The sequence below is a fragment of the Salvelinus namaycush genome, chromosome 2 (assembly GCF_016432855.1).
Source record: "Salvelinus namaycush isolate Seneca chromosome 2, SaNama_1.0, whole genome shotgun sequence".
Taxonomy (NCBI): domain Eukaryota; kingdom Metazoa; phylum Chordata; class Actinopteri; order Salmoniformes; family Salmonidae; genus Salvelinus; species Salvelinus namaycush.
The window spans coordinates 35,485,387-35,510,260 of NC_052308.1; the positions used below are offsets into that span (position 1 = coordinate 35,485,387).

Below are 24,874 nucleotides of genomic sequence, written 5' to 3' on the forward strand. Positions count from 1 at the left end.
TTAGTTGCATCAGCTCTGTCAGGAGGAATGGGCCAAAATTCACCCAACTTATTGTGGGAAGCTTGTGGAAGGCTACCTGAAAAGTTTGACCCAAGTTAAACAATTTAAAGGCAATGCTACTAGACACACTCAATTAGTATGTAAACTTCTGACCCAATGGGAATATGATGAAAGAAATAAAAGCTGAAATAAATAATTCTCTCTACTATTATTCTGACATTTCACATTCTTAAAATAAAGTGGTGATCCTAACTGACCTAAGACAGTGAATTTTTACTAGGATTAAATGTCAGGAAATGTGAAGAACTGAGTTTAAATGTATTTGGCTAACGTGTATGTAAACTTCTGTAATATCTCACTCTCTGACAACATACTCCAACCTGTCCCAGATATGCCTGAGCAATACAGTGTGCGCTGCATTATGCGAGGTCTGGCACTATATACAGTAAACCAATACATTGACCTATAGGGAAAGAGGAAGAGAGAGCACACATGTACAGGCAGCAGAACAGTGAAGTAACAGGGAAATAGAAGGGTGTGATACTGGATACCCATTGGTTGAATGTGAGGAATTTATGGTAAACCTATACAGCGGTCACGTGATCCTCAGTGTCTGGCAGGAACGAGGGGGCTGAAGAGAGGGAGACAGAATAAGTAGAGAACACCAGCACTCACAAGGGTGGGGCAAGCATACACACATAGCGAAGTTAACTAAAACAGTGCTGTAGTAGTCCCTTTTGATTAATACCCCTGGTTACAAATATATTTATATCTCAACTACATCGTAGACCACAAGCTGAACTCATGAAGTAAAGACACCTCCTGTACCATGTGATTTGCAGGAAGACTGCTCCCCCTCCTCCTTGCCATCTTGCCCTGAGGTGGCCTCTGCTGTAGAGCCCTGGTTCCAGGAAAAGGGGTCTAGAAGGCAAACTGTGATGCCTGGGCAGAGTGAAACAGGAGGATAGAGAGAAAGAGGGAATAAGAGAAGGACAGAACGAGAGACGGCCCGCAGAGAGGCGTAGTAAAAAGAGGTGATAAAACAAGAGAAGCAAACAAAAATGGCCAAATCGAGAGATTTTGTGGGAGACAGAAGAAAGGGGGATACCTAGTCAGTTGTACAACTGAATGCATTCAACTGAAATGTGTATTCCGCATTTAACCCAACCCCTCTGAATCAGAGAAGTGGGGGAAAGAAGGAAAGAAAATGCAAGAAAAACCCTCCCATTTTACATAAATCCTAAAGCAATCTCACTGTCCAGCAGTGCAGACTGCTCACTTTGGGAAAATAAGGTATTTCACGGAGAACCCCTTTGTAGAGTAAAACCAGTTGGCCTACCTGTAAAATGGAATAGATGTTTGAAGAAGAATGTTAAAAAAAAATATGAATGTAGAAATTATGTATGTGCAGAGGCTTTTATTATTTATAAAGATGTCATCTTGACAGAATGGAATAACTTGGAGTGCAATAAATGTAACTGCAACAACAGCAAATAAGCAATAAAATGTTAAAAAAAATAAAAATAAAAAAGTGGCAAGTATTATAAATAACTGTCGAGACAAATATCCTCTCTGGTTGACACAAGACATGTGTTTTAGCTCGCGGGCACCCCCGTGTGTATTCAGACCGTAAGCATCGCCAGAGATTTGGGCCTCACTCCCTCCTATCCGAGATAACTACTTCAGCCCTCATCCAACACACGTTCTGCCAGTCACATTCTGTTAACGGTCTGCAGCTAGCGACTGGAACGAGCTACAAAAAAACAGTCAAACTGTACAGTTTTATATCAATTTCTTCATTCAAAGACTCAATCATGTACACTCACTGACAGTTGTGGCTGCTTCGCGTGATGTATTGTTCTCTCTACCTTCTTGCCTTTTGTGCTGTTGTCTGTGCTCAATGTGTGTGCCATGTTTTGTGCTGCTACCATGTTGTGCTGCTGCTATGTTGTGGTCATGTTGTGTTGCTGCCATGCTATGCTGTTGTCTTTAGGTCTCTTTATGTAGCTTTGTGGTGTCTCTCTTGTCGTGATGTGTTTAGTCCTACATATATTGTAATTAAACAGCAGGGAGCAGGTCTCGAGGAAGCAGGTTAAATAAAAAAAATAAAAAACAATTGAGTGCGATAGGCATACGGCTACTACACCTTGATGACCCAGGCATAACTTGCTGACTGATCAATCAGCACCTTTTATTCATTTTAAATAAACAAATTAATAGCTTCCAAAAATCACTGTAACCTACCTACATATCAAATCGTATGTTGAAAAATATATACAAATATTCGATAATGTTGTCCCTATGCACGTTATTACGGTGTATTACGGTACACTAACGTTACCGTAGCTTTTCTATCGCGATAGGAATATTGCGTGATACGGAAACGAGGACACGGGAAATGGACTTCACAATCTTTGCATGACTTCAGAGGTTCAAACAGAGAGCAAACGCAGCCAAAACATTGCTTCCTTAGCGGGATCTTTCGACAGATCGAATGTAAGTAATTAAACAATAGTATAAAGCTCACTCGAATGGCTGTGTAATAATTTGTACTCTCACTGTAAATGCTGCTCCATCCTAGCTTTATAAATAATTAGGACTGTCTTCTGGGATTCTGTCCCTGTCTGGGATACTAGCTAGCATGTAACGTTAGGTGACATTCTAAGGTCACGAGGACAAATAACTTGCAATAAAAAACATACATTAACACAAAGCAGTGACTGTAAATGATTGTATAACGCCGTAGTTTAAAATGCCACATCAAGCCACCGGGCTGAAGCTCTAAACTCTGGGTCCATCCCTCGAGTCTACTGTACTGCAGTAAGTTGAATAGTAAACTCAAATGTATAAGTTCAAGGCATGTTCCTGCTTTGTGTCACGTAACTAAGTAGCGTTATGTGGTAAAGGAACATTTGCAATGCAATGCATCTGGAATATAAATGTATTATGATTAAATTAGTATCTTTGCAGTGCCTTCATAAAGTATTCAGACCCCTTGACTTTCCACATTGTTACTATAGCCTTATTCAAAAAAATTATAACAAAAAAAATCCTCAAATCTACACATAATACCGCATAATGACAAAGCGAAAACAGGTTGCTAGAAATTTTTGCAAATGTATAAAAATAACATACCTTATTTACATGTATTCAGTCCCTTTGCTATGAGACTCAAAGTTGAGCTCAGGTGCATCCTGTTTCCATTGATCATCTTTTAAACATTTCTACAACTTGGAGTCCACCTGTGGTAAATTCAATTGATTGGACATGATTTGAAAAGGCACACACCTGCCTATATAAGGGCCCACAGTTGACAGTGCATGTCAGAGCAAAAACCAAGCCACGAGGTTGAACGAATTGTCCGTAGAGCTCCGAGACAGGATTGTGTCGAGGCACAGATCTGGGGAAGGGTACGAAAAAAATTCTGCAGTATTGAAGGTCCCCAAGAACACAGTGGCCTCCATCATTCTTAAATAGAAGAAGTTTGGAACCACCAAGACTTCCTAGAGATGAGCAATTGGGGGAGAAGGGCCTTGGTCAAACCCTATGGTCACTCTGACAGAGCTCTCTCTAGAGTTCCTATGTTGATATGGGAAACCTTCCAGAAGGACAACCATCTCTGCAGCACTCCACCATAGTGGCCAGACGGAAGCCACTCTTCAGTAAAAGGCAAATGACAGCCCGCTTGGAGTTTGCCAAAAGGCACCTAAAGACTCTCAGACCATGAGAAACAAGATTCTCTGGTCTGATGAAACCAAGATTGAACTCTTTGGCCTGAATGCCAAGCGTTGCGTCTGGAGGAAGCCTGTCACCATCCCTACGGTGACGCATGGCGGTGGCAGCATCAAGCTGTGGGGATGTTTTTTAGCGGCAGCGACTGGGAGACTAGTCAGGATCGAGGGAAAGATGAACAGAAAAGTACAGAGAGATCCTTGATTAAAAACCTGCTCCAGAGCGCTTAGGACCTGACAGGCACAAAGGTTCACCTTCCAACAGGACAACAACCCTAAGCACATAGCCAAGACAATGCAGGAGGGGCTTCGGGACAAGTCTCTGAATGTCCTTGAGTGGCCCAGCCAGAGCCTGGACTTGAACCTGATCGAACATCTCTAGATAGACCTGAAAATAGCTGTGCAGCGATGCTCCCCACCCAACCTGACAGAGCTGGAGAAGATCTGCAGAGACGAATGGGAGAAACTCCCCAAATACAGGTGTACCAAGCTTATAGCATCATACCCAAGAAGAATCAAGGCTGTAATCACTGCCAAAGGTGCTTCAACAAAGTACTGAGTGAAGGGTCTGAATACTTATGTAAATGTGATATTTCAGTTGTATTATTTTTAATAAATTAGCAAGCATTTGTAAAAACCTGTTTTTGCTTTGTCATTGTGGGGTATTGTGTCTAGATTGAGGAAAACCAAATGTTTATCAATTTTAGAATAAGCCTGTAACGTAACAAAACGTGGAGGGGTCTGAATACTTTCCGAAGGCACTGTACATTATCTTTTACCAACAGTAGTGTGTATGACAAGACTACAGTACCTACTGTAATTAGTGAGGGATAGAAGTTGGACTGTGTGTTATTCAAGCCAGTATTCCCTTATGTCAGCCTCTCCTCCCAGCAGTCACCATGTCCTCCAACAAAGATGTGCCAACATATGATGATGAGAATGAATCAAAATTTATGAGGAAAGCGAAGGAGTCTCCGTTTGTCCCAATAGGTAAGTGAATCTGTACAAAAATTATTATTATAATTTTTTTTTTACAAGAGCATGAATTATGTTGGTGGTTTCACCGCAGTGGAACTTTTTCATAGTGCATGTTTGATTGAATCCCAGTCAGTCATGGAATAAATTGTAATCCACTTTTCCAACCCTGGTTCTAAGGTTAGATATCATACACCCAGACCATCATTGCATTTCCCATGTGTTTTTTACAGGCATGGCAGGATGCGCTGCAGTGGTCGCCTTTGGTCTGTGGAGGCTCAAGTCGCGGGGAGACACAAAGATGTCAGTCCACCTCATCCACATGCGTGTTGGAGCTCAAGGCTTTATAGTAGGCGCAATGACATTAGGTAAGTCCTAATCCAATATGTGCTGTATAACAGATACACAGGCCCAACAGCTAATATCTCTTAATCAATTTACAGGAGCAACATGTATCACACAAGACTGTGATTGTGTTGTGCCCTTATACACGTACCACTACCATAAAATGGAACACTAACATGACTAATGTTTGTCTATTTGTAGGGGTGATCTACTCTATGTACAAACAATACCTTGCCCCCACGGAGCCAGGTAAAGACAGCAAGTGAGCCTACCAGCCAATCAGCAAGTGACATGACCAGAAAACGCTCCATGCCTGCCATTTCTGCATTCTACCATTAGAAATAGAAATCATAGAATGGATTATATCTGTGAAAATAACATTCCATTCATGGCAAGTCATTTATTTTGGTGAGGGCGTCATTTAAGCTAAGCAGCATTTCAATCTGGCAGTCACTTTGAAGAAGTTAAGTACATTTCAGAGGAAGTCGAGTGGCACATTCATTCTGTTTCAAACATTACCCCTTTGCTAGACACCTGCTGTAAACCACCAGTAAAATGCCACCTTGAAGGCGACCAGCACACCCATAAACCCCTATAGCCAATCCACTCATTGACCATTGTCAGCCTCACCATGTAGTGTTATTGTTATTATATAATAAATAATATATTGATTATTTTCTAAAATCTACTTTGAAATATGAGTTAAGTTTTTATTTAATTAACAGGTACAGAAGTAGGTAAAAGGTTATTTTCAACCACCTATCCGCACACTACTAACTCTTCTAAGGGATGGATTGAAATTTACAGAATGGTTACCTGGAGGAAAATGGGGGAGGGTCATGCATTTTCAATTTCAGTCAAGGGGAGGGTTTAGTATTTTTTTATTGAATCTAGTCCAGGGGAGGGTCATGTCATTTGTCATTGATGACATTTCAGTGTTTTTAAATTTGTTGCTTATTAGGCTATATATCAATGTGTGCCTGGATGCGCAATATCAAGTGTTCTTATAGGCTATTTAGTGTGGTGACAATCATATGATCTATAGCCTAAAGGCTACGAAGTGCATGCTGGGAGAAGCAAAGTTACATTTCTAAGAAAGCTGCTGGGATGGTGTAAATACAATTAGGCTGCAATGGATATTCCAACCCTGAGTCCTGGCCTGCTCTTGCTGATCAAAAACTTTTTTTATGTGCTGCCCAACCAATGTCTGTGCTGTGTAGGTCTACGGTGGCAATTTAGGAGGAGAGTCAAAGGCTTCTTCTGAAAATAATTTATGATTAGGCCTAGTCCCCAAAAAATGCACCCTTGCACACACACTAGCCTATGTTCTGTTCAGTTTGAGAAGGAGAGCGCAAAGATGAGGACCAAAAGTCAACTTTGACAGCTTGCTACTACTATAATTTATTTCAGTAAAAACTATGTTTCTTGCCCATTATGTATTTATCAGAGTTACTGACCTCACAATAAGCCAGATTCGAGTAACTTACATTGTGGTGCTGAAACTTGAAGCAACAGCCGCAGTACAATCAATCGGAAATGGACAGACCGCTCATGGTGCTGTAGGTAGGCGTAATTCATTCAGTCTTAATGTTAATTAAACTTTACTAACAAGAGAGCTTTGTGTTGGAGCCTATTTCTTCCTATTTACAAAAGAGGTAGGCGTACCTGTTTGACAGACAAAACTAGGCTATGGGCTATCCATAGATTTGTTGGTCTAAGGCACTGCATCTCAGTGCTAGAGGCGTCACTACAGACCCTGGTTCGATTCCAGGCTGTATCACAACCGGCTGTGATTGGGTGTCCCATAGGGCGGCGCACAATTGGCCCAGCGTTGTCCGGGTTTGGCCGTTATTGTAAATAAGAATTTGTTCTTAACTGACTTAGTTAAATAAATATTTGTTTTAAAAACCCACCATGCACTCTTTAAATAACAGCCCTTCACTGTCACGGCGGTAGGCTAAGTTAAAACCAAGACTCGAATTGAGGGTTAATGAGAGGGTATGCCATAGGCCTACCTTTTATTTAAGAAAATGGCAAAAAGCATGATCTATAACAGTGCTTTGGTCCGTGATGCTTTATGCTGTAAAACACCCGGGAAAGACACGACTCCGATGCATATGGGAATATCATTGCCTCGTGTTTTTGACATTGATGCTGAGCTAGAACCTTCTATAGCCGAGAAGACAAAAAATGGGAAGCTTGGGAAGTAATCTAATTCTGTTACTATCAATTGATTAAGCTATTCACTTTCTGTACAATAGATGTTTAAATCGGAGGGCCTGTTGTCCGGACCTCTCTATGGTCGTACCACAGGGTTCAATTCTCGGGCCGACTCTTTTCTCTGTATTTATCAATGATGTTGCTCTTGCTGCGGGTGATTCTTTGATCCACCTCTACGCAGACGACACCATTCTGTATACATCTGACCCTTATTTGTACACTGTGTTAACAAACCTCCAAACGAGCTTCAATGCCATACAACACTCCTTCCGTGGCCTCCAACTGCTCTTAAACGCTAGTAAAACTAAATGCATGCTCTTCAACCGATCGCTGCCCGCACCAACCCGCCTAGCATCACTACTCTAGACGGTTCTGACTTAGAATATGTAAACTCTCCTTCCAGACTCACATTAAGCATCTCCAATCCAAAGTTAAATCTAGAATCGGCTTCCTATTTCACAACAAAGCCTCCTTCACTCATGCTGCCAAACATACCCTCGTAAAACTGACTATCCTGCCGATCTTTGACTTCGGCGATGTCATTTACAAAATAGCCTCCAACACTCTACTCAGCAAATTGGATGCAGTCTATCACAGTGCCATCCGTTTTGTCACCAAAGCCCTATATACTACCCACCATTGCGACCTGTATGCGCTCGTTGGCTGGTCCTCGCTACATATTCGTCGCCAAACCCACTGGCACCAGGTCATCTATAAGTCTTTGCTAGGTAAAGCTCCGCCTTATCTCAGCTCACTGGTCATCATCGCAACACCCACCCGTAGCACACGCTCCAGCAGGTATATTTCACTGGTCATCTCCAAAGCCAACACCTCCTTTGGCCGCCTTTCCTTCCAGTTCTCTGCTGCCAATGACTGGAACGAATTGCAAAAATCACCGAAGTTGAAGACATATCTCCCTCACTAACTTCAAGCATCGGCTGTCAGAGCAGCTTACCGATCGCTGCAGCTGTACACAGCCCATCTGTAAATATCCCATCCAACCAACTACCTACCTCATCCCCATATTTGTTTTTTTCTGCTTTTTTGCACATCAGTATTTATACTTGCACATTCTGATCTGCACATCTATCACTCCAGTGTTAATTACTAAATTGTAATTACTTCACTATGGCCTATTTATTGCCTTCATCCTTACTTCATTTGCACACACTGTATACAGATTTTATATTGTGTTATTGACTGTACGATTGTTTATCCCATGTGTAACTCTGTGTTGTTGATTTTGTTGCACTACTTTGCTTTATCTTGGCCAGATCGCAGTTGTAATTGATAACTTATTCTCAGTTCCTACCTGGTTAAATAAAGGTGAAATAAAATAAAAACCCAGACAGCTTTTAGGTAAACACTTATGACCGACTCTCGTTGGGCTAAGCCACAGAATAAGAGTAGCCAGTAGTCAAAGCTTACATATTTCTGCGTTGGTAGGCCTACTCTGTCTGGGGTGGAAAAGTAGACCTAACTTTTGAAAGTACCATGCTCAGATTCCTATTGGATGTCGCAGATTTAATTGTTTGCAAACAAGACACACTGATTTAGCATTGTAGAAATAAGATAAAATGAACACATAGGATAAGAATGGACAGAGAGAGGCCTGTAATTTTGGTAATTTGTGTGGTATTCAAAAATTCTGCTAATATGTAGAATTGCATGACATTTTTACAAAAAGGCCAGTTTTTCTCAGACCTGCAAATACAATGATAGATCCATGCAATGCTTTTACTATAAAGACATTCATTCCACCCCTACTCTTGTCCACAGTGGTCTGCGAACCCACAACTTTCTGGCCTGCAGCCCTCTGCGCTATCAACTCCTGTGTTGCCATGTAATGCTTACAGGATGAAGAACAGTTTCTAAAACTGCTTATCTAAGGCTCTGGTCTGTCCAGGAAGTGAGGGAAAATGGTAGGAATGTTCTCTGCTATCCACTTTGATTTAATTATTATTTGGGGTATAGGGGATGGTCACTTGTTTTTTTCCCTCAAGTGTTGAGGGAGGGTTGAGGTCAAATATATTTTGCTGAAGGGAGAGCCATCCATTTTCATTTCAGAGCGGCCCGATTTTCTCCATGTAACCCTTACTATAAAAACCGTTCACTCCCTAAAGAGAAGTATTGACAAAAACCTCATGTGTCTCAAAGATTATATTTTCATTGTCCGGACTGTTTAAAAATATATAAATAATGCTGTTAATGAGTTTGTACATAGTGAAATTAGTCAAAAGTATTTCATGATTTATCTTTGGAAAGTGACGAAAAAACAGAAAGTTATTTTGTACAAATATTTTTATTTTATTTGGCATGTCATTTTATTCATCAAAAATGTATGGTACCAGCGAAACTTAACAGCCACAAACTGTTGATACTTTAGTTTCCTTTGAAAAAGATGTATATAAAAAATAAAGTCAATATATCTATGCGATTGTTAAATTGACCAAATACAAATACTGGCTTTACAGTACATAAAATTCCACATTAAAATAAATGTCATATCTAAACATCATGTAAACCATACAAGTGAATGACTTCTGTTTGAAGATTTCATAATTAAAACAATCCAGGGTAATGACTTCACTAAAGTGGTGTGATCATGCACACGCAGAGAGAGACCTATTTATGATAGATCTACACTCAAAATGTCAGTCTATAAATACATGTAAATTCTACAATGGTCATCAGGAGCTGTATTTAGCAGTGACACCTCTGACTTCATAGACCGCGTCAAGAAGCAGAAAAGGCCTGCATCTTTCATTATATTGGGCTTTGGGTACGAATTTAAACTTCAACAGAATTTCAATGGGTAGAGTTTTGTACTAACAAAAACACTGAATTCACAGAAGGAGGTCAGTACAATTGTTAGTATCACATGAACATTTTCCTTGAGAAATTATTTTAAGGAAATGGGATAATTTGGGCATGTGGGCTGCTTTTATGCCTTTCACTGTAAAGCCAAAGCTTTCGTTTCACTGTGGTGCTTTGGAGGGAATGACCAAAATAGCAGGACATTTGTAGAACATTTTAAATAACTACACCCAAAATCTAAAATATTTATCTATTAGCACCTTGAGTGTGATAAATTGTGTTTTATAAATAAAATGTATAATTATTTTGAACACCCCTGCCCCAGTTTAAGCAGGGCAGTGGGTGCATACCTTCTTTTTAAAATAAATAAATAAAAACGTGGCCAAGATATTCCAGTTATTTTTTACTTTAAAAAAAAGTAACCTTTATTTAACTAGGCAAGTCAGTTAAGAACAAATTCTTATTTACAATGACGGCCAAACCCGGACGACGCTGGGCCAATTGTGCGCCGCCCTATGGGACTCCCAATCACGGTCGGATGTGATGCAGCCTGGATTCGTACCAGGGACTGTAGTGACGCCTCTTGCACTGAGATGCTGCGCCACTCGGGAGCCCTGGGGAGTTATAATTGCAAGTGCCAGAGCAACTGGGTTAGGAAGTTGTTCTTAAAGGGCCAATCCGCACTTGAAACAATAACAAAGCAGACACCCCGCCTCTGTTTTGATAAAAAGCTGAGGGATGGGCCTGGAGAAATGTAACCACTTAAATTCATAGACCTCGCTATGGATGCAAGGACTGACCCTTCAAGATTTGATGTACTGGGTTCTGATGGGGTACGACTGAACTATGGTCATGAGGCATTTCGAAGTAATATTCTTCAAGAAACAATTGATATACAATGAGTATACAAAACATTAAGAACACCTGCTCTTTCCATGAAAGACTGAGCAGGTAAATCCAGGTGAAAGCTATGATATCTTATTGATGTCACTTGTTAAATCCACTTCAATCAGTGTAGGACTTTAAGCCTTGAGATAATTGAGACATGGATTTTGTATCTGTGCCATTCAGATGGTGAATGCGCAAGACAAAAGATTTAAGTGCCTTTGAACGGGATATGGTAGTACCGGTTCCTGTCAAGAACTGCAGTGCTGCTGGGTTTTCACGCTCAACGGTTTCCCGTATGTATCAAGAATGGTCCACAAACCAAAGGACATTTAGCCAACTTGACAACTGTGGGAAGCATTGAAGTCAACATGTAACAGCATTCCTGTCCATGCCCTGACAAATTGAGTCTGTTCTGAGGGCAACGGGGGTTGTGGGGAGGTCTTTCTAATATTTTGTATACTCAGTGTATATCATTAATTTATACGCTCAAAAATGGATGTAGCAACTGTGAATTGGCCCTTTAAGTGCTTGCTCTGATAAAGTCTTACGAAAATTAAATTCTCTGTGTGTTCATAAATAAAAAATTCTACAACGTACATGCATCTAAATTGGTGGCAATTGCCTTTTTTGTAACAAACTCACTACACACAGTGTATTTCCCATATAAAATGATCACAGCTTTTCAAAGTCATGAAAAAGCTGGCTCATTTGCAGAATTTTTATAGTGCCACGTTGATCAAGCATGCTCGACATGATAAAAACCAACAACTCATTGGGGTAAACTTGATCATAGGCCTAAACTTCATATAATGCCAATCATAGTTAGGCTACCTGCCTAGTGGAATGTCAAGTGAGGGGTTCAAGGCTTCTTGTAAGGGTCAGATGATGAGGATGGGCACTTACGAAGGTCTGGCTGGCACTAAGGCACAGTAGGCACACTGCATCCTCCATGTTAGGTCACCCCTGTGAATTCTCTCTAGCTACGGACTGTATCACTGTTAATAACCACTCCTCCAACGTGTTCTTCTTCTAATCTCTCCACCATCGTGTCACTGTCCATGTCCATGTCCTTCAGCAGGTAAACGTCATTGTGGCCCGTCAGCATCTGTTGAGAAGTGAAGAAGAGCGTGAGAGATGGTTAATCTCATGCAATGCGAGTTTGATTCTCTTATTACTTAATGTCATAAGCACTCGATTGGTAGGATCTCATTCATCAACTCATTAACCATTCCCGGGAAATGCTTAAGCAGTTGTATGTTGACTGCGCATAGGCTACGTACTGTAAGCAGCAAAGCCCTCAAGTGATTGTGAGTGTTCAATGCCAATGTTGTAATCTATGGTGTCAAAAATTGACAAATGCAAAGAAATCGATCACTGACACCAACCAAAAACAAAGTAGTGCTAACCACGTTTTTCTCATTGGGCTTTCTAGGGCCTGGTGATATTTATTCAACATAAAATGCGGTCAGCCCAGTGCAATGCGGAGCTGCAGGAGTATGGTTCATCGGGACTTTTATTATGAAGTGGTTGCTACAGACTAGCCCTGCTAGAGCTGCCCCGGTCAACTGTAAGTGCTGTTATTATGAAGTAGAAAAGTCTAGGAGCAACAACGTCTCAGCCGCGAATTGGTAGGCCACATAAGCATATAGCGCGTAAAAATAGTCTGTTCTCAGTTGCAACACTCTCTATTGAGTTCCAAACCGCCTCTGGAAGCAATGTCAGCACAAGAACTGTTAGTCGGGAGCTTGATGAAATGGGTTTCCATGGCCGAGCATCCGCACACAAGCCTAAAATCACCATGCGCAATGCCAAGTGTGGTCTGAAGTGGTGGAAAGCTCGGCGCCATTGGACTCTGGAGCAGTGGAAACGCGTTCTCTGGAGTGATGAATCACGCTTCACCATCTGTTAGTTCGATGGACAAATCTGGGTTTGGCGGATGCCAGGAGAACGCTACCTGCCCCAATGCATAGTGCCAACTCTCAAGTTTGGTGGAGGAGGAATAATGGTCTGGGGGTGTTTTTCATGGTTCGGGACAGGCCCCTTAGTTCCAGTGAAGGAAAGTCTTAACGCTACAGCATACAATGGCATTCTAGACGATTCTGTGCTTCCAACTTTGTGGCAACAGTTTGGAGAAGGCCCTTTCCTGTTTCAGCATGACAATGGCCCTGTGTACAAAGTTAGGTCCATACAGAAATGCTTTGTCGAGATTGGTGTGGAAGAACTTGACTAGCCTGCACAGAGCCCTGACCTCAACCCCATCGAACACCTTTGGGATGAATTGGAATGCCGACTGCGAGCCAGGCCTAATCGCCCAACATCAGTGCCCACCTCACTAATGCTCGTGGCTGAATGGAAGAAAGTCCCGCAGCAATGTTCCAACATCTAGTGGGAAGCCTTCCCAGAAAAGTGGAGGCTGTTATAGCAGCAATGGGGGGACCAACTCCATATTAATGCTCATGATTTTGCAATTAAATGTTTGACGAGCATGTGTCCACATACTTTTGGTCATGTAGTGTACAATAATGTTCAAATACCAAATAGATAGATATCAGCTTCCAAATACTGTAGACTTGGGCTTATTATCATGTCAGCAGGATAAGAATTTCCATTGTGCAAGATTAACTTTTCACATCTTAACCTGGAATAGGACTGCAATAATTTGAGAGAAATCGAATTCAAACTTAGTTCTCTCATTGAAAAACATGAGAACAAGTCACACTCGCTCTGCTTGAGCATGAAAGATAGGATATCAAAAACTATGGCTGACCGCTGAGAATCCTCTCAAAAGGGACAGGGAGGCCTCTGAACAGGAACAAGTGTATTTGTTGTCATTGGGGTTTACATAATGTTCGTTGCGCACAGCAGGTGCGTCATTTTCTGTTCAGGCTTCATTTTGTGTTCATTTCCCAATGATTCTACATGTTAAATCCAGGGTATCTGCAGATTCAATGAAGTTGAATTTAAGACCTTATTAATGCTACTCGGAATGCAATTTAAATACAAATTTTAAGGTCTGCGTTCTCCATACACCTGCTAATATTCCCCTCTAGAAATGAGCCAATGTTGGCAAAAAGTAGTATTTTTAGGGCTGGCTCTTTCAAAGGCTATAGCCTACATGGCTCATATTATCAGGCAGGTGTGCTATTTTAGCCATGAGCATTTGTCCTGTAGCCTAAGGAATTTAATAGCATAGTGGCTAGGCTATAGATGGCTGAAGCATGGGGTTGCCCATCTGCATTTGTTTAGGCTACCCCAATGGGCTAATAATTAGCTAGATTTCAAACTAAGTGTTCAGAATTTTGGCTTCGATACCAATAGCAGCTTAATGCTCACTCAAAAGAGTTGGGCTGAAATAAAAATGCCTTAAAGTCAAATGTACACTGGGTGTGCAGGCTTTTGATTCAGCCCTGCTCAAACAACAGAGTGAGCTTAACAAGGTCCTGTTGAGCAGTGAATTTGTAGAATCTGGTGCTAGAGTTGGGCTGAAATAAATGTCTACTCACCCAGTAGCTCTCCTGGAGGTATTATGATATAACATTTGAACATTAGCCTACAACCAAAATGTTGAATAAAATAATTCCCTCATTCTATGAATCAGGTATCAAATAGCTATACTTCAAAGCAAGGTAGCTAAGCAGGAGGGCTCTAGACTGACTTTTTCCAGTGCCAAGTAAGACACGAAAGAAGTGAGCTATTTCATCTAACATGTTCAGGGAATGCATAATGGATATTTTGATGTGCACCATGTCAAAATAGGATTCAGAATAATCAGATATCTTTTGAGAGATGAATTTGCCTGCATGTTTTGTGCATATTGGCCTAGTCTATATGCTATATAATTTACCACCTGAGGAAATGGGAACTCGAAACACATTAGCTAGATTGCTAACTCTAAATTCTATATTATATGGTTGCTAGATAGCAATGCAATTGATCTAACAGTACATTTGATGTTCTACAAAAACTTTCCATTGGTAGACCTATATAGACTACTTGATGCCTATTCACCACAAATGGCGCTCTCCACTCCATTCCGCCGGCACATAATCTCAATTACATACTTTGCTTGTAAAGTGGTGTTTCCTCTATATTGACAGTTGAGAAATAATTGGTATACTCATAAAGCAGAGACATTCCTCTTTTTTAACGGTAGTTGTTTCAAAAACTGTCTTTCGTTCAATTAGCCTACATTTTGAAATGTTGCTTAACTGTCAGTACGCTTGCGCCTATCAGAATGAATCTCTTCCTTTACTCCGTGTGCAAAGAGTGGAGCGGGAGTGAGCCAGCAACGAAACAAGGAAAGGGCAGATACTTTCATTGTGGGAAGCAGGTGAATGCACATTACTGTTGACCAAATAACGTTTTTAGAACCAAAGAATCTGCAGGCATGTTGTGTAGCCGAATCACCGATGTAAGCAAAATTGCTTAGGTAAGAGGGAAATGACAGTGTCAGCAATTTTCGGTTTAGCGTCCCAACTCTAGTCTTGTTGTCTATCAAATTGTACAGGCTACCTTGTTCTCTCCTCTCTCTCCTCTGGCAACGGACCGACGCGCACTGGCACACGCAGAGGCGCACACGTGGATAGCTCTCTAACATCTTGAAAGTGCGCCTTGAGTATTATTTGACGTTCAATCGTTTTTTTGCCGTGGTGGCAACAATTAAATAGCTGCACAATATAACAGAAACACTGTAGTCACTTTCTTCACATTTTTTAAGACCTTTGAAAACAGATTAATTAATTTAAGACTACGAACCCTGTGAATTGCCACCGTTCTTTGACAACCAGCAGGTGATCTACTGTGCACAGCCGACATTTGTGTTGGTCTATCTTTTAAACACTGTCTTGTTCAGTTTTAGGTGTCATACTCTGGCTGTTCCTCTATGAATACAGAAGGTCTGTTGTTGCTTACCCTGCTGGCCAGACAGGACACATCCAGACAGGAGAACCCCAGGGCTATCAGACAATGCCACACCTGTGGACACACACAAAGAGGGTAGGAGGTCAGTAGAGGGTCATTGTACTCCCTATAATAGTTTACAATGCATCTTTTCAAACCCTGCATTCAGTATTCAGCATTGAAAAGTAATCACCTCATTCTGGTGTTAATATACAGTGTTGTGTGCTAATCTAGCCCGGTCCATGGTGTTATAATGACTGCTATAGTAACTCACCAGGTAGCCCACAAAGCATAGGTACGCTATACAAAGCAAGCCCGCCAGCACATAGAGAGCCACACTGCTTAGGCTGGTCACGTACACCACCACAAAGTGCATGTTGATGGCACAGACCACCAGGATGACCACCCCTCCGCCTATCTTCCACACCCTGAGGAGCACAGGCACAGCTGAGATGGTAAGTTGGCACAATGATAAATTGTCACTGTCATCACATACAGAAAATCTAACTGCATCCAAAATGGCAACCTTATTTCCTACAGGCCCTGTTCAAAAGTAGTATAATATGTAGGGAATAGTGCTGAGCGATGAACCGAAATTTCAGGGGGGGTTCGGTTATTAAACAGCTAATTGACAGACGTCGTTTCGATTACTTGAATTCCATTTAGTTTCTCTAGAGAAATCAAATAATTCACAAGATAAATTAAGTCAAGAACTATGTGGGATGCTGGGCTGATTGGAAATTGTAGTTTTCATTAGACAAATATTCAACCTAGCTCAACGCAGAAACTTGGTAATTAACTATAATGAATGACCACAATCCATTGCGCCTGTTCTTTCTGGCCACGGAAAGAGGCGAATACACACAGACCATAGGAGACCGCATGAAAGTGGAATGACGACGAGAGGGATAGAAAGTTCGTGAGGTAGCTCTACCTGATTGATAGTTAGCTACTACTATCCTACCTAAATAGGATGACTTGTTCAATGGGAAGCACAGAAATAACAGATGGTTGTCTGGCTGGCTGCTACTGCTTGAGCAGAGATGGAGTCTCGTGTGGCTCAGTTGGTAGAGCATGGCACGTGCAACAAGGGTTGTGGGATCGATTCCCATGGGGACCAGTACAAAAAAAACGTAGCTTTCACTACTGTAAGTCACTCTTGATAAGAGCATCTGCTAAAATAACTAAAATGTTCCACTACAAGTCCATGGTGTTTGCCTACAAAGCAAAAAGAGGAACTGCCCCTCCATACCATCAGGCTATGCTCAAACCCTTCATCTCAATCCGAGCACTCCGTTCTACCATCTCTGGTCTCTTGGCCCTCCCACCGATAACGGGAGGGCAGCCCCCACTCAGCCCAGTCCAATCTCTTCTATATCCTGGCACCCCAATGTTGGAACCAGCTTCCCCCTGAAACTAGGACAGCACAGTCCCATCTTCCAAAAGCGTCTGAAACCATAACTCTTCAAAGAGTATCTTAAATAATCTCCTCCTCACCTCGACTACTATGCCTGTAATATGTGGTTGTCCCACCTAGCTATCTTAAGATGAATCCACTCACTAACTGTAAGTCGCTCTGGATAAGAGTGTCTGCTAAATGACTCAAAATGTAAATGTAAAATGAGATGATGATTTAAAGGAATTAAATTATAAAGTCATCAAATAAAAACGAAGTAATATACACAACTGAAATATTGTATTAAAGTAAGTAATGTGAATACATTTTGGTTGAGAAGCAGTAATAGGCATTCACAACCATCATGGGGCTCTTATTGTTTTATTCTGTGTTACAGAATTCAATCCACTGTCAGTGTCAGAAAAAAGGCAGGTGATGGCTGAGGGAAGCTCTAAAATAATTTTAATGTCATTATTTCAGAATGTATTTCATGTTAAAAATAATACTGATTATTTTTTAAATAACCGAACGAACCTCAAAAAGCACTAATCTTTCAGCACAAGTAGAAAAGTAGGTTATATTTGAGACGCATCCCTGTCATCACGTCTATGAATTAATTGGTCTATCAGTGAAAACACAAAACCAATCGGAGTCATATAATAATAATTTAGTGGGTGCTTATATTTTTCCTATTTGAGGAGACCTGCTGCCCATCTCTGGGGTAGAGGGTTATGATGACTCACAGTCCATTAGCGAAGTCATTCATGATGGATGTCAGACTGGTGAAGGTCAGGATGGGGATCAGAGCAAACGGCAGCTATAGAAGGAAAGGCAGAAAGAACAGTTAAAAATGACTGCATACAGTCCCCTTCTATACCTTTGAATACAAGCATCAGTGTAACACCCTAACAGACTCCCAGCCAGCCCTGATTAGCTGTTCCACTAGGAGAACAGCAGTACCCAGTCTCCATGGTGTTCTCTCTCTAACCTGCATGTCCCCAGACCCAGCCTCTACTCTCTCTGACCTGCCCCCATGTCTCCTCTCTCTCTCTCTGACCTGCATGTCCCCAGCTCTCATGTCTCCTCTCTGTCAAGCCTCCCTGTCTCTCTCTCTTTGTCCTCCATGTCCCCAGACCTCCCACTCGCTCTCTCTCTGACCTGCATGCTCTGCAGCACGTTGAGGAAGTCGTTCATGCCCGTCAGGTGCTGCACGTCCTGGAAGATGGCCACCAGCAGGGTGGGGAAGATGGCGATGGAGCGTGTGAGAAGAACCCGTGCAAAACGTGACCAACGCAGATTCAAGAAACCCTGAGGCAGGGGCAAAGAGAGAGAGAGAACTAACAGTCAACACACCCACATCCGGACCTACACAAAACTCATTATCTCACTCACACACATACACACGCACACACAATAATGGTTAACAATACAATTTGCAAACTCTCGCATACACACAGAAATACAGTCAATGAGTATATCAGCACGTTCTCACCTCCATGACAAACTGGCCAGAGTAAGTGCCAGTCATGGTGGAGCTCTGTCCCGCAGCAAGGATCCCGATGGCCCAGATGTAGAGGGCTACAGGGCCAAAGAAACAACCCAGCACCACCCCCTGTACAGTCAGAGAGAGACAGACAGAGAAAGACAGAAAGAAAGACAGTCCCCTCTATGGTTATGCATCTTATCAAGACCTAAATAAATGTAATTTCATGACAAAATTATTGACAGATCCTGTGATTTCCTATCACAGGAAGTTATGTAGACTGTTGTTAATCCATTAAAGACGTACCCCCTTGTAGATGTCCACCTGTAGCCTGCTGTTGTCCAGGGGGAAGAGGTCTGTGTGTGGACTGTCTGATGCATTGCACATTGCATTCTGTGACACACAGAGAAGAGCAGCAGCACATCACAAACAAAGGACGTCACTGATTTAGAGGTGCCATACTGGCCATGCTATATTACTATTTATAAACTGGATGGTTTGAGCCCTGAATGCTGATTGGCTTACAGCCGTGGTATATCAGACCGTATAACACGAGTATGACAAAAGTTATTTTTACTCTTCTAATTAGGTTGGTAACCAGTTTATAATAGTAATAAGGCACATCGGAGGTTTGTAATATATGGCCAATATACCACGACTAAGGGCTGTGTCCAGCCACTCCGTGTTGCGTCGTGCATTAGAACAGTCCTTAACCGTGGTATATTGGCCATATACCACTCCTCCTCGTGCCTTATTGCTTAAATAAAACATCTGTAACGGAGTGTTACATTCTGAGACATAAGATGACATGCTGGGTCTGGTTAGTCGTTATACTCACCACTTCAATGTTGGTTTTCTCGTAGAAGGCCTCGGCAAACACTGCTACAACGAAGACGTTGATGAGGAAGGAGATGAAGAGAGCGATAGTCGACTCGATGAAGTAGTATTTGTTGGCCTCCTTCACCTCCTTCTTGTTCCCACGATCTATTGACCGAGACTAGACGATAAAATTTAATTAAAATTAATTAAAATATAAAATCACAATTGCTGTGACATTGGACTTTCAGGTTGTTTGCCCCAAAAATTGGGCAATGATTCTGTTCCAATTATTGTCAAAATGATTTCACTAATATTGTATATGTCATAGTGAAGGTCTATGATGGCTCTGGGGCGGCAGGTAGCCTAGAGAGGAGAGCCAGCAACCGGAGGCAGGAAGTGAGCTGGCAAACTGGAGGGTTGCTGGTATCAAATCCCAGTTTTCATGGGCACACAAATTCAAAATAACGTATGCGATTGCAAAGTCAAATGCTTCTAACCAAAAGAGTCACCTTACCTTGATGTTTAAAACCTAAATCGATGCTGTCATTAACGTGGTTCTTCAATAATTATGCATTTGGTGTCCAGCTGATTAGTTAAGTCGTGATATTTTCACATCATCTGATCCAAGAAGGAATTTTCCAAATGACAATCAAGAGACAAACAGCTGTTGTGATGGCACGTGTGATGCAACACCAGCCCAAGTGCTGGGAAAAAAAGTGTTTGCGAGGAATGTCCAGAACAGGTATTCTCAAACGGGGGTACCCCAGTTGCCGTCGGGGGTACGCCAAATAAAAACGTGATTCACATTTTCAAACAGTCAATTTATATTTTCCAACGGGTCTATACATTTGGATTAGTTATTTTTTCCTCGCCTGAGTAGCCTCGTTTCACTGCCAAAAATAAAATGAAACCATCCCGTGTTCAGCGAAATAACACAATGTCAAATACAGGTAGCCTAGTCCAATAATTAACATCAAATCACATTAAACCGTTACTCTCTCGCGGGAATTCCAAACGTAGCTGCTGCTCATTCTGTTTGCTTGAAAACTGATAAATGGTAAAAACAAAAAGGCCCGCATCCATAGAGACGCATACCAGCTCTACTGGTAGTACTGCTACGACCAGCAGTACTACACCTGCACCTGTCGACGACACAAGTTATTCTGCTTCCACGAGCACATCCAATGCTAGCATCAGTAATTCTACATGTGTTGTTAGCCCAGCTAGCATGGACACTGACAGTTGTGAATCTGATGCAGCCGAAGAGCTACTGCCCCCTTACCCGGGAAAGCACCAAACAACAGACAAGGACGTTGGACCAACGAAGAGGCGCAAATATGATGAGAACTACATTGATTTACTTATATTGGGAGTAGTGCCTTTCCTATGTGCAAAAGTACTCTCACAACTCAATGAAACCTTCACTCTTGCGCAGACATTTAGAAACAAAACATGTCAATTTGAAAAATAAGCCACGGAAGTTTTTGGAGCGAGAATTAAGGCGACTTTCAAGTAGTAAGACATGTATAAAAGCAACAGATACCATTAATAAGAAGGGGCTAGAAGCGTCTTATATGGTGATCTACCGAGTGGCTAGGACAGGAAAGCCCCATTCTATTGTGGAGGACTTAATTATTCCTGCTGCCGCAGGATTACAAGACATCTGGGACAATAACTATACAGACAATGACTTCATCAAACAACACTGTTTCACAACACATCAGTGACATGGCAGGAGATGTTTTGAAACAATTACTGCTTAGCATACAAGCCAGTGAATTCTATGCGTTAAAGCTGGATAAGTCAACAGACGTGGCGGGCCTGGCACAGCTCCTGGTATATGTCCGTTACGTTTATGGGGGGTCAGTTAAGGAAGACATCTTCTTCTGCAAACCACTGGAAAGGACAACAGGAGAGGATCATTTTAAAGTACTGGATAGCTTTGTGACATCAAATGGACTTTGGTGGTCAAGTTGTGTTGGTATCTGTACTGATGGTGCAAAAGCCATGACACGGAGACATAGTGGAGTGGTAACGCCCGTGCAAGCAGTTGCTCCCGACGCCACTTGGGTACACTGCGGCATCCACCGAGAGGCTCTTGCTGCCAAAGGAATGCCTGACAGCTTGAAATACGTTTTGGACACTACAGTGAAAATGGTTAACTTTGTTAAAGCAAGGCCCCTGAATTCTTGTGTATTTTCTGCACTATGCAATGATATGGGCAGCGATCATGTAACGCTTTTACAACATACAGAAGTGCGCTGGATATCAAGGGGCAAAGTATTGACACGTTTTTTTTAAAATTGAGAGACAAGCTTAAAGTTTTCTATACTGACCATCATTTTCACTTGTCTGATCGCTTGCATGATGACGAGATTCTCACACGACTGGCCTATCTGGGTGATGTTTTTCTCACCTGAATGATCTGAATATAGGATTACATGAACTCTCCGCAACTATATTCAATGTGCGGGACAAAATTGAGCCTAAGATTAAGAAGTTAGAGCTCTTCTCTGTCTGCATTAACAAGAACAACACACAGGTCTTTCCATCATTTAATTATTTTTTTGTGGGCAAATGAACAAGCTTACGGACAATGTCAAATGTGATATAGCGAAGCACCTGAGTGAGCTGGGTACGCAATTACGCAGGTACTTTCCCGAAACAGACGATACAAACAACTGGATTCGTTATCCCTTTCATGCCCTGCCTCCTGTCCACTTACCGATATCTGAACAAGAGAGCCTCATCGAAATTGCAACAAGCGATTCTGTGAAAATGTATTTTAAATCGGAAGCCACTGTCAGATTTCAGGATTGGGCTGCGCTCAGAGTATCCTGCCTTGGCAAATCGCGCTGTTAAGACACTGATGCCCTTTGCAACCACGTACCTATGTGAGAGTGGATTCTCAGCCCTCACTAGCATGAAAACTAACAGGCACAGACTGTGTGTGGAAAATGATTTAAGACTCTCTCTAATACAACCCAACATTGCAGAGTTATGTGCATCCTTTCAAGCACACCCTTCTCATTAACCTGTAGTGAGTTATTCACAATTTTCGATTAACAAATAAAGTTTTATATGTAAGATGGCTAAATAAAGAGGAAAATTATTGATTATTATTATATTATTATTTGTGCCCTGGTCCTATAAGAGCTCTTTGTCACTTCCCACGAGCCGGGTTGTGACAAACTCACACTCATTCTTATGTTTAATTAATGTAAAGTGTGTGTGTGTGGCAGGCTTACAATGATGGCAAAAAACAACATTTGAGAGTGCGCTGACCCTGGTGCTAGAGGGGGTACGCAGCTGGAGGTTGAATGTTTGAAGGGGTACGGGACTATAAAAAGTTTGGGAACCACTGGTCCAGAATATTTTGGAGTCTCATTCATTACGCAAGTGAAGACAGTTGTGCCTGGTTCTACGTTGGCTCGAAATATCCCTAGCAAATTGATGTTGATCTGTTGTTGTCTGCTTGATTTACAGAAGCATCTCGTTAGATTTAACAGAGAACGCATCAAGGTAATGAGTTCATGTTTTCATATGAGTCTGCTGTGTGCAATTGTGTAGTGATGGGTTTGGATTTCTGAGCTTAACTATTATTAATCATTAGATCTAATAGAGACATGAGGGGTGCAATAGCTGAGGGTTTACACCATGAGTTGTCTGTAGGAGGAAGGGTTATGGTGGGTGGGAGGGAGGGAGGGGCTGAGTGCAGGGTAAACGGTCACACGTGGCAGTACTGATAAGGGGAGAGAGCCGTGGATGAGGGGGTCGAGGTCAGGTCAGGTTAAGGGAAGAGGAACCGCTTATTTCCCGTATCACTTAGTTTCCTACCTAGTAATAAAGATGCAATGTTTAGCGAGAAGGAGGAGACTCCACCCAAAGTGGGGTACATATACCACCACTATTGTAACCATGTCTTTTTTCGATTCAGCTGTTCGATCCTTTGGGAAGAATACATTTGGTTTAAGCTTTCATAGTGTCCGTCGAGTTCTTACTCTGATAATTAGAACCTGACAGTAGTATAGACCAGGGGTTCCCAAACTTTAACACTCGGGACATCCCTTACCGCATTGGGAAACATCCCACACCCCCGCTGAGCACAAGTCACGCATTTTTATATGGGTAAAAGCACTGTTCATGACACAAACTCTTCACACCCCTCTTGTTGGTGGAGAGGATTTTTCAGGTTAAAGCTACACATTTTGTCATGGGGTGCAAATCAAGTTCTTGCAATTCAATACATGTTGCCATGTCTAATGTGTGACTAAAAGTGACTAAAAAATTGCACCAATATCTATGGTCTAAAAAAACGTTAGCTGACATGGGCCAGTTAATCTGGACATTTCTGACAAGTTATAAATAGCTCTCCAAGGTCTGCAATGACTGACATAAGAGGAACTGATTCCATTTTCAAAATTATACCTTGTGCAATCTACTACTAAAACTTTCAAGAGTAAGTTTAAAGCCAGACTGAGTTCCTTTAACCTCTTAGATGTAAATGGAAAAATGTTGATTTCCGCAGACAGAGTTCCTTTAACCCGCCGCACAGTTTGGGATCCACTGGGATAGAATATTGAGCAAAACCAAACACTGTTCCTATGATTTATTCTGGATATAATGACAAATTATACTGAACAAATATATAAATGCAACATGCAATAATTTCAAAAGGTTTTACTGAGTTACATTTCATATGAGGAAATAAATTCATTAGGCCCTAATCTATGGATTTCACATGACTGGGAATAGAAATAAGCATCGGTTGGTCACGGATACCTTAAAACAAAAGTCCCCACAAATAGCCTCAGGATCTCATCACGTTATTTCTGTGCATTCAAATTGCCATCAATAAAAATCAATTATGTTTGTTGTCCGTAGCTTATGCCTGCCCATACCATAAACCCACCACCACCATGGGGCACTCTGTTCACAGTGTTGACATCAGTAAACCGCTCGCCCACACGACGCCATACACGTGGGTCTGCGGGTGAGAGGCCTGTTGGACGTACTGCCAAATTCTCTAAAATGACGTTGAGGCGGCTTATGGTAGAGAAATTAACATTAAATGATCTGGCTACAGCTCTGGTGGACATTCCTGCAGTCAGCATGCCAATTACAAGCTCCCTCAAAACCTGAGACATCTGCACATTTTAGAGTGGCCTTTTATTGTCCCCAGCACAAGGTGCACCTGTGCAATGATCATGCTGTTTAAATCAGATTCTTGATATGCCACACCTGTAAGGTGGATGGATTATTTTTGTCAAAGTACAAATGCTCACTAAAAGGGATGTGCAT

At 41.8% G+C, this 24,874-nt stretch overlaps 2 protein-coding genes across 5 annotated transcripts in view; one reads left to right on the forward strand and one right to left on the reverse strand.

The window, feature by feature from the left end:
• The first annotated feature begins 2,368 nt into the window (after window positions 1-2,368).
• Window positions 2,369-5,739, forward strand: LOC120062164 (HIG1 domain family member 1A, mitochondrial-like). Of its 3 annotated transcripts, none has more exons than XM_039011974.1 (4): window positions 2,369-2,496; window positions 4,610-4,721; window positions 4,940-5,074; window positions 5,253-5,739. In XM_039011974.1, exons 1-4 carry the CDS (start codon window positions 2,419-2,421, stop codon window positions 5,315-5,317), a joined length of 390 nt encoding a protein of 129 aa, XP_038867902.1. In that variant the 5' UTR covers window positions 2,369-2,418; the 3' UTR covers window positions 5,318-5,739. The 3 variants fall into 3 exon arrangements, with proteins under 3 accessions (XP_038867902.1, XP_038867909.1, XP_038867915.1); XM_039011981.1 differs by having other exon boundaries at window positions 2,377-2,496; window positions 4,623-4,721; XM_039011987.1 differs by having other exon boundaries at window positions 2,399-2,496; window positions 4,626-4,721.
• A 5,377-nt stretch (window positions 5,740-11,116) lies between these two features.
• The window catches only part of LOC120062189 (natural resistance-associated macrophage protein 2-like), a 45,494-nt gene continuing 31,736 nt past the window's right edge, over window positions 11,117-24,874 (reverse strand). For both annotated transcript variants that reach the window (XM_039011994.1, XM_039012000.1), the window contains exons 10-17: window positions 19,593-19,751; window positions 19,061-19,147; window positions 18,764-18,883; window positions 18,430-18,579; window positions 18,015-18,088; window positions 16,150-16,303; window positions 15,888-15,950; window positions 11,117-12,081 (exon numbers count right to left, since the gene is read on the reverse strand). In XM_039011994.1, coding sequence (XP_038867922.1) covers window positions 11,953-12,081; window positions 15,888-15,950; window positions 16,150-16,303; window positions 18,015-18,088; window positions 18,430-18,579; window positions 18,764-18,883; window positions 19,061-19,147; window positions 19,593-19,751 — 936 coding nt within the window. In that variant the 3' untranslated portion in view covers window positions 11,117-11,952. The remainder of the gene's footprint in view (window positions 12,082-15,887; window positions 15,951-16,149; window positions 16,304-18,014; window positions 18,089-18,429; window positions 18,580-18,763; window positions 18,884-19,060; window positions 19,148-19,592; window positions 19,752-24,874) is intronic.

Bases quoted from the DNA above. Each gene is read 5' to 3' on its own strand.
- LOC120062164 (XM_039011974.1), top strand. From the start codon at position 2,419: ATGACTTCAGAGGTTCAAACAGAGAGCAAACGCAGCCAAAACATTGCT. The intron at 2,497-4,609 runs GTAAGTAATTAA...CCCTTATGTCAG, and splicing joins GATCTTTCGACAGATCGAAT to CCTCTCCTCCCAGCAGTCAC. The intron at 4,722-4,939 runs GTAAGTGAATCT...TGTTTTTTACAG, and splicing joins GTCTCCGTTTGTCCCAATAG to GCATGGCAGGATGCGCTGCA.